The sequence below is a fragment of the Giraffa tippelskirchi genome, chromosome 9 (genome assembly GCF_054371585.1).
Source record: "Giraffa tippelskirchi isolate mGirTip1 chromosome 9, T2T-mGirTip1v1.2.pri, whole genome shotgun sequence".
NCBI classification, from domain to species: Eukaryota; Metazoa; Chordata; class Mammalia; order Artiodactyla; family Giraffidae; genus Giraffa; species Giraffa tippelskirchi.
In genome coordinates, this window is record NC_137283.1 from 49,059,084 (window position 1) to 49,071,672 (window position 12,589).

Below are 12,589 nucleotides of genomic sequence, written 5' to 3' on the forward strand. Positions count from 1 at the left end.
GCCTGATGCTGGCTCTCACCGCCCAGGAGCCCCAACCGGGCTGGGCCCCCTTCTTTTAGCCCTGCTGCTGCTGCTGCCACCCATGGGTGAGAGATGGTCTTTTTCCCTGAGAGCCTTTTGGAGGGGGAGGAGAAATCACCAGGCCTCCCTGGGGGATGGAGTGAGGTGGGGGGAGGGTACCCCTAGGATCTCTACTCAGACCCTGCCCCTCCTAGTCCCAGCTCCCAGAACAAGTGCCCAGAAGGTACCAGACATGATGCCTCCGCCTGGCTGCTCAGGTGGCAGCTGCCACCCACCTACTGGCAATCTGGTTATTGGCCGTGGCCAGAGCCTTCGAGCCTCATCCACCTGTGGCCTCCATGGCCCTGAGCTCTACTGTGTTGTCAGTAAACTACAGGTAGGGAGAAGGGTATGGCCTCTGGAGGTGGTATCTTTGGGTTTTCTTGGGCAAGTTCAGCTCCTGTGGGAGTTCAGGTCATTGCTGTGAAGTTTTGGAGGAGGGTGGGGGCCAACCATGCACTTCCTGCCGAATAACTCCTCAGGTGCTTCTCCAGGACTCTGAGAATTGCTGCTTTTGTGACTCGGGACGGGAAAAGTCATGGCATCGAGAATGTGGTCTCCCGGAGTGACCCTGATGGCAAGAAGACCTGGTGGCAAGCAGAGAGTGGTGAGGGTCCTCGTGTGCCCCTGTGTGCAGGTCTGGGCTCTGGGGTCAAGGCCTGGCCACTGAGCAGCCCTTGTGGTTACAGGTGTTGAGAATGTCACCATCCAGTTGGACCTAGAGGGTGCCTTTTACTTTACCCACCTCGTCATGACTTTCAAGGTGACCCAGTGCCCCACCCTGAAGGCTTATTCTCTGCCTCCTGATGCTGACCCAGTGGCCACCACTGATGGCTGTCCCTGGTGACCCAAGGACCCCATCTTGTCCCCAGACATTCCGCCCAGCAGCTCTGCTCCTTGAGCGCTCCATGGACCATGGCCACTCCTGGCATGTGTACCGCTACTTTGCCCACAACTGCTCAGGCCTCTTTCCTGGGATCCCTCCTGCCCCTGGCCACAGAGTCACTGACCTTGTCTGTGACCAGCGTTACTCAGACATCGAGCCTGCCACCAAGGGAGAGGTTAGGCCCAGAGGAAGGAGGGTGGGGCCCTGGCATGAAGCCAGAGGCTCAAGCTTGCTTCTTCCCAGGTAATTTTCCAAGTTGACCCAGCCATTCTGGCGGAGAACACAAACAACACGGAGATTCAGGGTAACTATCCCACAGTCAGTCCTGGATTCCTTGGATGTCAGCAAAACCAGAAACCTACCTGTAGGAGGAGAGATCCTGCCTAAGTTTGTGCACTAGTGGGGCAGAGTAGCAGGCAAACCAGCTCAGCCCCCAGTGATTGTTTCCCAGCCCTGCCGCACCCTGGTCCTCTACTGTGGTCCCTGATATGGCTCCCCGTCCATGTCCCGTTAACACTTCCCATACCCGTGCCCAATGCATACGGACCAGCATGAGTAGCAGTTTATACTTCTGCCCCATCACTGAAGTCCTTTGTGAGGAGACTCTACTGTGGTCCACATCACTGCTGGCCCTGCCAGCCCAATCTTTATCCTCCACCTCTACTCCTATCACACTGTCCCCCATAAACTCCGCTTTGTGAGCCACTCTCACTGTTCCCCATCACAGCCCCTTCCTGGTCCACTGTCTGCCCTCCCACCCCGCCTTAGTTTACTGCATTCTGGAAGCTGCCACGAGGTGGTGCCAGCGCGTCTCTGGGTGTGACCTCTTTCTCGTAAAACAAATCTTGTTAAAGCACAAGAGAGACGTAACATAACCCACCAGGGCAGCCTGGAACCAGACCAGGAGAGGGCCAGAACAGGAGGACAAACCCCAAAGTAGCTTTTTCTCTATGTTCTATGATCTCTACCCACCTTGAATTACTTCGATCATTACCAGCTACTGTGCGTGCATGCGCGCGCGCGCACACACACACACACACACACACCCTTTCACCCTTCTAAGTACACACACACACACCCCCCTTTCACCCTTCTAAGTACACACACACACACCCACACACACACCCCTTTCACCCTTCTAAGTACACACACACACACCCCCCTTTCACCCTTCTAAGTACACACACACACACCCCTTTCACCCTTCTAAGTACACACACACACACCCCTTTCACCCTTCTAAGTACACACACACACACACACACACACACACACACACACCCCTTTCACCCTTCTAAGTACACACACACACACACACACACACACACACCCCTTTCACCCTTCTAAGTACACACACACACACCCCTTTCACCCTTCTAAGTACACACACACACACACACACACACACACACCCTTTCACCCTTCTAAGTACACACACACCCCTCCTTTCACCCTTCTAAGTACACACACACACACCCACACACACACCCCTTTCACCCTTCTAAGTACACACACACACACACCCCTTTCACCCTTCTAAGTACACACACACACACCCCTTTCACCCTTCTAAGTACACACACACACACACACACACACACACACCCCTTTCACCCTTCTAAGACCTAGAGTGTGTTCCTCTGATAGAAGAAAAGGGACCTCTGGCAGAGAGATACAGGAGGTGGCCTTGGTTTGGTAACTGAGTTAAGCTCTGTAGAGAAAGGGGTCCATGGACCCTTGGAGCCCCACTGTGGGCCAGGCATCTTGTGGGCGGTGCTCAGTGGAGCAGATCAACAGGGTAACTGCCTTGGAGCTGACATAAAAAATGAGAGGGGCAGTTAATAAGTACACATACCTCCCTTGGTTTGGCTGGGTGATGAGCTGATCTCAGTCTAGTGATGGGCTGGGGAATGGGGTCCTTTACTGCATTGGGGAAGCAGGTTTCCCATATCTAGAGATACCAGAAAGGGGTGTCCAGGGAGCAGTGGGGTGTGCATGTCTCAGCCCCGGGGTGATAGCAGGTCTGACGCAGTGCAGAGGTGGGATAATCACCACTGGGCTGTGGTCATCCTAAAACAGTATATTCAGGGGGTTAGGGATGGGAGAATCTCATAGTGCAGTTGCTGGAGGAGGTGGCTTCAGTGATGTAGAGAGGAGAGAAACCCCCCACAGTTCCTCCTCCATCTTGGGCATAGAGGAATCACAACCAGTGCACCTGAGGGCTCTCCATGTGTCTCCAGAACTCCTGCGTGTGACTAACCTCCGTGTGAACTTCTCCAAATTGCACACACTGGGTGACAGGCCCCTAGGGGGCCTCCAGGGCCACCCCTTCTACTACTACGCTCTCTATGAGCTAGTGGTTGGAGGCAGCTGCCTGTGCCACGGCCATGCCTCTGAGTGCAGGCCCGTACCTGGGTCCCCACCCAGCGTGGAAGGCATGGTGAGTACTCCTGGAGGGGCATCAGTGGCTGGTGGGAGGGTAAGCCAGGGGGCCAGGGCCGATCTTGCGCTCCTCCCTGCCAGGTGCATGGCCACTGTGTCTGCCGCCACCACACTGCTGGTACCCACTGTGAACGCTGCCAGGGCCTGTACCAGGACCGCCCATGGCGGGCAGCAGAGCCTGGGCACCCCCACGCCTGCCAGGGTAGGTGCCATGCCCTGCTCTGTCTGGCCACACCTACCATGGGTCAGCCCACTCCATACCCACCTTCTTTGCCCGGCTCCAGAATGCGAGTGCCACGGGCACGCCCGCAGTTGTCACTTTGACATGGCCCTGTATCTCGCATCTGGCAACGTGAGTGGAGGTGTGTGTGATGCTTGTCAACACAACACAGCCGGGCACCACTGTGAGCTCTGCCGGCCCTTCTTCCACCGGGACCCCTGGGAGGACCCCCGCTCCCTTCACTCCTGCAAACGTGAGCCCTCCAATCCCCGATCCCAGTTGTGACTCTGATCCTTAAACTTCACATGACCTCTGACCTGACTCTGTCCCCACTTCTGACCCCTGATCCAGCCTGTGACTGTGACCCTGTGGGTGCCCTGGAAGGGGGTTTGTGTGATGCCTACACAGATGCCACCCAGGGCCTCCTCTCTGGGCAGTGTCGCTGCAAAGTTCACGTCTGGGGCCAGCGCTGCGACTCCTGCCGGCCAGGTCACTATGGCCTGAGCCTCACCCAGTCGGAAGGCTGCCAGCGTGAGTGACCCTCAGCATGACCGCCATCCCCAGATCCTCCTTGCTGTGTCCCCAGTTACTGCCCTAATAGCACTCCTGCCCCCGCAGCAGTCTCCTAACACCCTGACAGCTGTGTGCCCTAGCCTGCAGGTGCGACGCCCGGGGCCGGGTCCCCAGCACTCATGCCTGTGATCCATCCAGCGGTGCCTGTCACTGCAAACGCTTTGTCTCTGGACGGGACTGCAGCCGCTGTCTGGTGAGGCTTGACCCCCACCCCCTACTTCTGATCTGAGCTTGAATTGGGGTGCTGAGCTTCTAGAAGCTGACAAGTACCAGGCTGTAATAAGTGTGACTGCAGACTGAGCCTTGAAGGTGGGTTGGTGCCACTTCCTGACCTGGTCACCAGAGTCAGCGCCGCCTTGGCTAGCTGAGCCAGCACGGGGGAGCTTTGGTAACAAAAGAAGGAAAAGCAGTTAAAAGGAGTGCTAGAATTATGGTGCGCTGAGTTTAAAGGTGTTTCACAGTAAAAGTGGTTGAAGGGGCACTCGGGGCATTCCCTTCCTGCCTCTCCTTGAACATCACAAGTCCTTTAGCTTTTATTTTACTCCTGGTTGTGTCCTTCTTACCTCTTACTTCGCCTCTGTGGAACCATGCAGGAGTCCACCAGGGGTCCCTCTAGCTTTCCCAGATGGACACAGAAGAGCATTCAAGCCCTGGACTCCCCCCGCCGGTTCTTCCTACGATTGGTCCCCGTATACTTTCAGCCCCAGGCTCCTGATGGTCTTCTCCTTGCCCACATCTTCCTCTCCTTCCTCCACCTACCTTCCTCTCTTACAGCCTGAGTTCTGGGGTCTGAGCAGTGACTCTCTAGGCTGTCGGCCCTGTGACTGTGACTTTGGGGGTGCCTACAGCAACAGGTACAGGGCAGGGCCTGGGGTTCTGGGTCCACTGGGGAGAGTTGGGAGTCGACTGTGTCCCGTCCCCATCCCCACTCTGGCCCAGGTGTTCCGCAGGGCAGGGCCTCTGCCTCTGCCGCCCCCACCTGCACGGCCGCCACTGCCAGGAACTCCAGTCTGGGTACTTCTGCGCCACCCTTGACCAGGCCACTGCCGAAGCAGAGCATGGCCAGAGCCTCCAGCCTGCTGACCCCCGGCTGCCTGTGAGTGTCCAGCAGGGGCAGGGGGAAATCAGGGCTCACACCTTGGGGCTCAGGGCAGGGAGAGCTCATCCAGAGAGAGCTAGTTGGAAGAAGAGGCCGGACAGGGTTAGGAAGGTGAGGCAGGTCCAGGTAGGGGTAGAGTTAGCACGGTTGGAAGTTTGGTGACTTGAACAGAGTTCGTATTCCCACTATAGGATTTCCCTGGTGGTCCAGTGTTAGAACTTTGAGCTCTCACTGCTGAGGGTCGTGGGTTCAATCCCTGCTCGAGGAAGTAAGATTCCACAGGTTGCAAGCTGTGGCCAAAAAAAAAAAAGTCCCCATCCAGGACAGTGTGGGAGGATACTGATACTTAACTTGCCCCCAGGGAGCCCCCTGGCCTGCTCCCCACTACTGTACACCAGCCCCAGGGACCTCCTCTGGTTGGCTCGGGCCTCGACTTTGGAGACAGCGTGACCCTCGCTGTGCCCTCCAACGTGCCAGGCAAGCCCGGTACAGCCACCAGCTGCCCAGGGTAAGGACTCCGAGGGGCAGGGTTGGGTCACGTGTCACCAGGTCTTAGTAGGGAGGAGCCTAAGCCCTGGGGCTGTGGGTCTCTGGGATCTTAGAGGAATGGGAACCTAAATCCTGAGTGTCCTCGGTCCTGGAATGGTCTGGGCCTGGGAGTCTGTGTCTCACATCCAGACCCCAGGGGAGCCCCCGCCCCTGCATCAGGGAGCTGGCTCTGCACTGGGGAGAGGCTCAGACTTCGCACGTGTGGTGGACGGGGCTGGCCTCTCTCTGCTGGCACCCACAGTGCCTCGCGCCCTGGACTATGACATCGTCCTACGCTATGAGACCCAGGTCAGTGGCATGGTTGCCAAGCAGGTAGGTGGTGGTGCCGGGTGGTGGGTTGGGGCAGCTCCTTGACTGCTGACTCCTGATCCTAGGCACCTGAAATGTGGCAGGCATTAGTCTGGGTCCGTGCCCAATCGCAGCCCCGCAGTACCCGCTGTGCCCGTCCGCTGCCCTCAGAGCAGCTGTTCCAGGCGACCTTGACCCATGTGCACAGGTAGGCTGAACCCTGTGACCCCCAAACCAAGACCCTATTATGTAGCCAACACATTTGAAGCAATACCCAAATGAAGTGGGAAACGCCCAACATGTTACATGTTTAGTTGATAAATAGTGTCCGACTCTTTTGCAGCCCCATAGACTGTAGCCCACCAGGTTCCTCTGTCCATGGAATTCTCCAGGCAAGAATACTAGAGTGGGTTGCCATGCCCTCCTCCAGGAGATCTTCCCAACCCAGGGATCAAACCTGTGTCGCCTGCATTGGCAGGCGGCTTCTTTACCACTGAGCCACCAGGGAAGCTAACATGTCATAGAACATTCAAAACAGGGACCTAATGTAAAACAGGGCAGGGTTTAGCACATTGATCTTTCTTCACTGGTTGTATGATGAAACACTGGACCCCATGTCTGCACAGTGGAAATGGAACATTCCTGGACTGCACAATCATGTCCTCCTCAGCCCACCCTTACTCCTCTCCCCGGTCCCTGCAGAGCCGTGGTTCTTTCCAGACCTTTCTGCTTTGAACCCGGAACACGCTACTCTGTGACCCTGCGGCTGTGGCGGACCAAGGAGGGGCGGAGACCCGAGGGAGGCACGATCCTCCTGGATTCAGTGAGATCCTAGGGGCTCCCCACCACATCTAGGGGAGATACAAATTGTAGCAGGACAGTGTGGGTGCAGTGGGCCCAGGGACAGGGTGTCATGGAGGCCTAGAGTTGCACCAAGAGGACTGAGGTAGGTGGAGAGAGGAGGGAGGAGGATCCAGGCAGGGGGAATGCATGTGCCAAGGGTAGAAGGTGAGCCAGGCAGGCACCAGGCCTCACAGGACCTTGTGGGCCGGAGGAGGGGCTTGTCTTGGGGAAGTGGGAGCCCTGGAAGGGATTGGAACAGGGAAGACACTGTTAGAGGGTGGCTGCTGCAGTGATTCAGAGTGAGGGTCGCATTGCCTAGATTGGTTTGGGGCCACTGATGTGTGTGTGTGAGTCTCTCAGTCATGTGACCCCATGGAATTCTCCAGGCAAGAATACTGGAGTGGGTAGCCATTCCCTACTCCAGGGGATCTTCCTGACCCAGGGATCGAACCCAGATCTCCTGCATTGTGGGCAGATTCTTGACCATCTCAGCCACCAGGGAATCCCTGGGGCCACTGGAAGGAGAAATAGACTCAAAAGAGAAACAGGAAAGTGGCAGAAAGGGGCTGTGAGGGCCAATGTGTATACAAATGGAAATTCCAGCACAGGGGTGAGTGAGTGGGATGGGGCTTACTGCCCCCTGCCCTCCTCCCTCTACCCTCCTACTAGGTCGTGCTCCTGCCACGGGTTAAAGAGTTGCCTGGACTGAGGTCCGTGGACCCTGGGGCCTCAGGGCGCTTGCAGGAGCTCCACGAGGCGGGCTGTCTGGAGGCAGCAAGGGTGAGCCCAGCCCAAAGCACGCCTGAGACCTGCGCCCGCCTTGCCTGCAGCATCTCAGCCCTGCTCCATGGAGGTGGCCTCGGTGAGCACGTGGCCATGGCTGGAGGGGGACTGGAGGATGGGGGTTGCAGTGGGCCTGCAGGGTTCATCTGATCTTGCCATTTCTCCTGGCAGCATGTGAGTGCCACCTGCAGGGTTCGCTGAGCACCGAGTGTGCCCCGCTGGGGGGGCAGTGCCCCTGCCGCCCTAACATCACGGGTCGTACCTGTGACCGCTGCCTGCCTGGGACATTTGGCCTCGGGCCCACCGGGTGCCGTGGTGAGCCTTCAGGGCCTGTGGGTGTGGGGTCTGGGACCAGCGTGTCATTTCTCTATGTGGCTTCATCGCCCTGTCACTTCCCACAGAGTGCCGCTGCCACCCCGAGGGGGCTGCCAGTGCCATCTGTAACCCTATGAGCGGGCAGTGCACGTGTCGGGCAGGCCTCGCTGGTCGCCGCTGTGACCGCTGCCTCTCTGGCCGGTGGGGCTTCCCACACTGCCAGCCCTGTGCCTGCAATGGACACGCCGAGTCATGCCACCCACTCACAGGCATCTGCCAGGACTGCCACGGAGCCACCGCAGGCCGGCACTGTGAGAGGTGAGGCTGCACTGGAAGGGTTGGGGAGGGGTCAGGATGAGGGGCTAGGTCCTGCTCCATGTGCCACTGCCCCCAGGTGCTTGGACGGCTACTATGGAGACCCCACCCTGGGCTCAGGCCAGCAGTGCCAGCCCTGCCCCTGTCCTGGGCACCCTGGCTCAGGCCTCTATCATGGGACCTCCTGCCATGTGGACAGCACCAGTGGACGTGTTCTGTGCCTCTGTGCCCCCGGCTATACAGGTGAGGCACGGTTGGCAGTGACCAACCCATGGCTCCGCTCACTCGTTCACAGTCCTGTTAGGTCCACAAAGCAAATCTCTGCCAGTGCCACCTGTGTGTTTGAGCTACAGGCTGGGCTCCTCTCCTCAAGGAGTTCCCATTCTTTTTTTCTGGCTGTACTGGGTCTTTGTTGTGGTGCACAGGCTCAGTAGGTGCAGTGAGCAGGCTTCTCTAGTTGTGGTGTGTGGGCTTAGTTGCCTTGGGGCATGTAGAATCTTAGTTCCCCAACCAGGAATTGAACCTGTGTCCCCTGCATTGGAAGGTGAATCCTTTACCATTGGACCAACTGGTAAGTCCCAGGAGTTCCCATTCTTAATGAATTAGAGGTGTAGAACTTGTAAGCCAAGAAGATGGGCCACAATGTGGCTATCCTATCCTCTGCCCTCCTGGCTGGATGGCAGACTTTTTGGCTGGTTCAGTGGGACCCAAAGGCCCGGAAGGTGTAGGAAGACACCTAAGACAACCCACTCTCACTTCGATCCACTCCAGGCCCCCGCTGTGACCGCTGCTCTTCCGGCTACTTTGGGCGCCCCTGGCCTGGCAATGACCCCAGAAGGAGTCCATGCCGGCCCTGCCAGTGCAACAACAATATTGATCCCCGTGACCCAGCCGCCTGCGACCCCCACAGTGGACATTGCCAGCGCTGTCTGCACCACAGCTATGGCACTGGCTGTGCCCACTGCCGGCCTGGCTTCCACGGCAGTGCCCTGCGCCCAGGGGGCTGCCGGCGTGAGTGTGTGGGTGGGGTGGGTGAGGGCGTCCCGAGGTGGGGGAGGGGTGGATTCGCATTCCTCAGCCCCGGTCAAGCCCTCCCTGTCCCTAGGCTGCAGCTGTGACCCCCGGGGCACCAGCCCTGTGAGGTGCCCACCTGAAGCTGAAGTCTGCTTCTGTGACCCTGTCAGTGGGCAGTGCCCCTGCCGCCCCCACACACTGGGGCGGGACTGTAGCCGCTGTGCCCCCCTCTTCTGGAACCTCGGAGGGCCCCGGGGCTGTGAGCCCTGCAGCTGCCACACCCGACACACTTTGCAGCCGGGGTGTCACCCAGTGAGTCAGCCCGTGTTACACGTAGCGTGTAGCCGTGGCCGGGTGTGAGTGCATGTCTGTGCCTGTGACACAGTGTGATTTAGGGCCGGTGCGAGTGTTAATGTGACCACCAGCAGAGGTGTGCATGGCTGCGAACAGCTGTGTGTCTGTGCTCTCATGTGACATGAGCTGTGAGCAGACCTGAGACCACACGGGTCCAGCCCCATTCATTTGGTGACTGAAAGAGACGAGGTCTGAAGTGTGTTCTCGAGTCCCTGCTGAGGACAGGGTGGGAGTCAGGGAGTCAGAGGCCGTGGAGACAGTGGGGTGCTCACCTCCGGACACACAGGGGCCTGTCAGGAGTTGAGAACCCAGAGGGCCCTTCTAGGGATGGTGGGAAAGTGGGGGCCGGCCTGGGGCTCAGACCAGAGGCAGAAGGAGGGGAGAAGCCTTCAGCCACGCACAAGTGTGGGTACTGCCGGGGTGGGAACAGGGCTGAGGGGAGGCAGCAGTGTGCTGCTCTGAGCCCTCTTGCCCTTCTCCCTCCCTCTTTGGCTCACTGACTGGCCACACTCTTTTCCCTCAGCTCACGGGGCAGTGCCCCTGCCGGGCAGGATTTGGGGGCCGCACATGCTCCCAGTGTCGGCATGGGTACTGGGGTGACCCGGAGCGGGCGTGCAGAGGTGAGCAGGGCATGCTGGTTCCCACACTCTACCACCAGGGGTGAGGCCGTCCTGACAGGGCCCTTGGTGTGGGGTGGAGGGGCAGCGGAACCCTGGGCTTAACCTGAGGGAGTGTGCAACGTGCTCATGGCTGTTTTCTCCAAAACTTAAAGTAATAGTCGTGAAAACAGCTACAGGGAAAGAGTGTAGGCAAGGCCATGTCAGGTGGGTCTGTGGAGCAGACATGCTGGGTGCTTCTTTCCTAACCCCACCTGCCAGTCTTGACCTGAGCCGATCCCAGCCTGGGCCACAGAGCCACTGGAGCCCCAGGCTGTCTTCCTACCCAAAGGCGGCCACTCGGGATGGCCCCTCTGGCTGGGGTAGATGCCATTACCCCTGGCTGGCCGAGCAGTGGCTTAGGAGAGACCACCACGCCCACACAGGGCGATTTTCCTCTTCTAGGCTTGGTGGAGGCGGGGCTGGGGTGAGGGCCACCTGCTGCCTGCCCTGACCCTGTCTCTCCCCACAGCCTGTGCCTGTGACCCCCAGGGCTCCATCTCACCCAGCTGTGACCCGCACACGGGCACCTGCCGCTGCCGAGAGGGCATCTCAGGGCCAAGGTGCCAGGCGTGTGCCCGTGGCTCCACAGGCGGCTTCCCACACTGCACGTCCTGCCCTCCCTGCTTCGCCTCCTGGGACCACCGCCTGGCTCCCCTCCAGCTGCATCTGGACACCGTAGCCCACAAGGTGGCCACCCTACACCAGGGTATGCCTGGCTGGGGTGCCGGGCACTGGGGAGGACAGCTGCAGGCCCTGGAGGGTAAACTCCAGCAGGTCCAGACACTCCTGGAATCGCCTTCCCCCGCCAGAGGGCCCCTGCGACAACTTACAGAGTGGATCACCGGACTCAGGCAAGGGGCCTGGAGTCATCAGGGAGGAGGGCTCCAGCTGGCCTCCCAGGGTCAGGGACTCAGACTGGCTGGCCTATCTGAGTCCTGGGTCTGGGAGTGAGATGAGTCCTCTGGAGTGAGGAGTCAGGGGGAAAGGGGCATCTCTGGCCAGGCTGATACTCCATCTTCCCACAGGACAGAAAGAACCATGTTGGCCCAGGCACTGCGGGTCACAGCACAGGTTGTGGCAGAGAGAGAGTCACGGGTTAGGGGACAGTGTGAACGGCTGGAAGAATTATCCAGGGAGTTAGACTGTGTCAAGGGCCTGGCCTGGCCCAGGAAGGCCACGGGAGCCCAAGGTGAGGGCAAGTAGGGAGGTGGATGGGCCAAGGTGAGGGTGGGGGCAAGGCTGGGCCAGGAGGAAGGGAATGGGTGTTTTTGCTTATGTATCTGGGCGACCCAGGAGGCTGATGGACACCCACCTTAGTCAGTGGAGCCCCGAGCCACTCCTCTGTCATTCCTATCCCCTACAGAGGCCAAGGCCCAGGTCTTCTCAGCTGCCCTGCTTTCTCAAGAGGCCCTGCATACAGTCCAGGTCGTGGCCACACTTGGAGGACCAGACAGCCTCCTGGGACAGGCCCAGGAGGCCCGGCGGTGGACAGAGCAGCTGCTATGGGCAACAGGCCGGCCCACAGGGCCAGCTGTATTGCAGCTGAAATTAAAGGGGCTGGTCAACAGGGTCCAGAGGCTGAGCCCTCGGCTTCTGCGACTGCTAGACAAAGTTGGAGTGGTGGTGGGTGGAGATATGGGTCATTGGGGGATGTTTTGCCAAGGCGAGGACTCTCCCCTAGAGCTAAACTAAATGTAGGGCCGTTCGAGATCCGGGACACAAATTCCTCACTGGGACCCCAATCTTGTTGGCAGGGATGCAGGGGTCGGGGACCTGGGCTGGTTCGTGTTCCTGTGCCCTCTGGTGTTCCCTCTTGCCCTGGGACCCTGCCTACCTCCCAGTGGGCTCTGATTGCCTCCCGTAACTCCTCCCGTAGCCTGGACGTAGCAGTCATCACCTTGGAGCAGTGCCAGCATCTGGTACAGAGCTGTGGGGTCTGTGGAGGGGAGCCTGGGGGAGTCACAGGGTACCATGGCTGGGCCATGGGCTCGCAAGAGACACATTCCGTATATGGCCCACCCCTACCAGCTACGGCAGATCCAGGCCACTGCAAGCTCCACAGGAATCCAGGCCTGGGAGACGTGGCATCGTGCAAGGGGGCCTTGGGGCGTGGCCACCGTGGCTCTTGTGCAAGCAACTGTGCAGACCATCCAACATTTCCTCTTAGGTACATGTCTGCTTGTTATATG

At 59.0% G+C, this 12,589-nt stretch overlaps 1 protein-coding gene across 1 annotated transcript in view; it reads left to right on the plus strand.

Annotated features, from left to right (window-relative positions):
- LOC145520021 (laminin subunit beta-2-like) overlaps positions 1-12,589 on the plus strand; it is a 15,984-nt gene continuing 3,395 nt past the window's right edge. Inside the window, exons 1-29 of the mRNA XM_081525438.1 lie at positions 1-86; positions 216-397; positions 543-667; positions 750-823; positions 933-1,121; positions 1,190-1,250; positions 3,187-3,386; positions 3,470-3,590; positions 3,673-3,861; positions 3,960-4,139; positions 4,262-4,374; positions 4,956-5,035; positions 5,121-5,277; positions 5,642-5,788; positions 5,959-6,117; positions 6,204-6,325; positions 6,820-6,940; positions 7,630-7,822; positions 7,915-8,058; positions 8,145-8,376; positions 8,453-8,616; positions 9,145-9,384; positions 9,479-9,699; positions 10,265-10,361; positions 10,870-11,251; positions 11,426-11,589; positions 11,764-12,023; positions 12,155-12,319; positions 12,429-12,567. Coding sequence (XP_081381564.1) covers positions 360-397; positions 543-667; positions 750-823; positions 933-1,121; positions 1,190-1,250; positions 3,187-3,386; positions 3,470-3,590; positions 3,673-3,861; positions 3,960-4,139; positions 4,262-4,374; positions 4,956-5,035; positions 5,121-5,277; positions 5,642-5,788; positions 5,959-6,117; positions 6,204-6,325; positions 6,820-6,940; positions 7,630-7,822; positions 7,915-8,058; positions 8,145-8,376; positions 8,453-8,616; positions 9,145-9,384; positions 9,479-9,699; positions 10,265-10,361; positions 10,870-11,251; positions 11,426-11,589; positions 11,764-12,023; positions 12,155-12,319; positions 12,429-12,567 — 4,477 coding nt within the window. The 5' untranslated portion in view covers positions 1-86; positions 216-359. The remainder of the gene's footprint in view (positions 87-215; positions 398-542; positions 668-749; positions 824-932; positions 1,122-1,189; positions 1,251-3,186; positions 3,387-3,469; positions 3,591-3,672; positions 3,862-3,959; positions 4,140-4,261; positions 4,375-4,955; positions 5,036-5,120; positions 5,278-5,641; positions 5,789-5,958; positions 6,118-6,203; positions 6,326-6,819; positions 6,941-7,629; positions 7,823-7,914; positions 8,059-8,144; positions 8,377-8,452; positions 8,617-9,144; positions 9,385-9,478; positions 9,700-10,264; positions 10,362-10,869; positions 11,252-11,425; positions 11,590-11,763; positions 12,024-12,154; positions 12,320-12,428; positions 12,568-12,589) is intronic.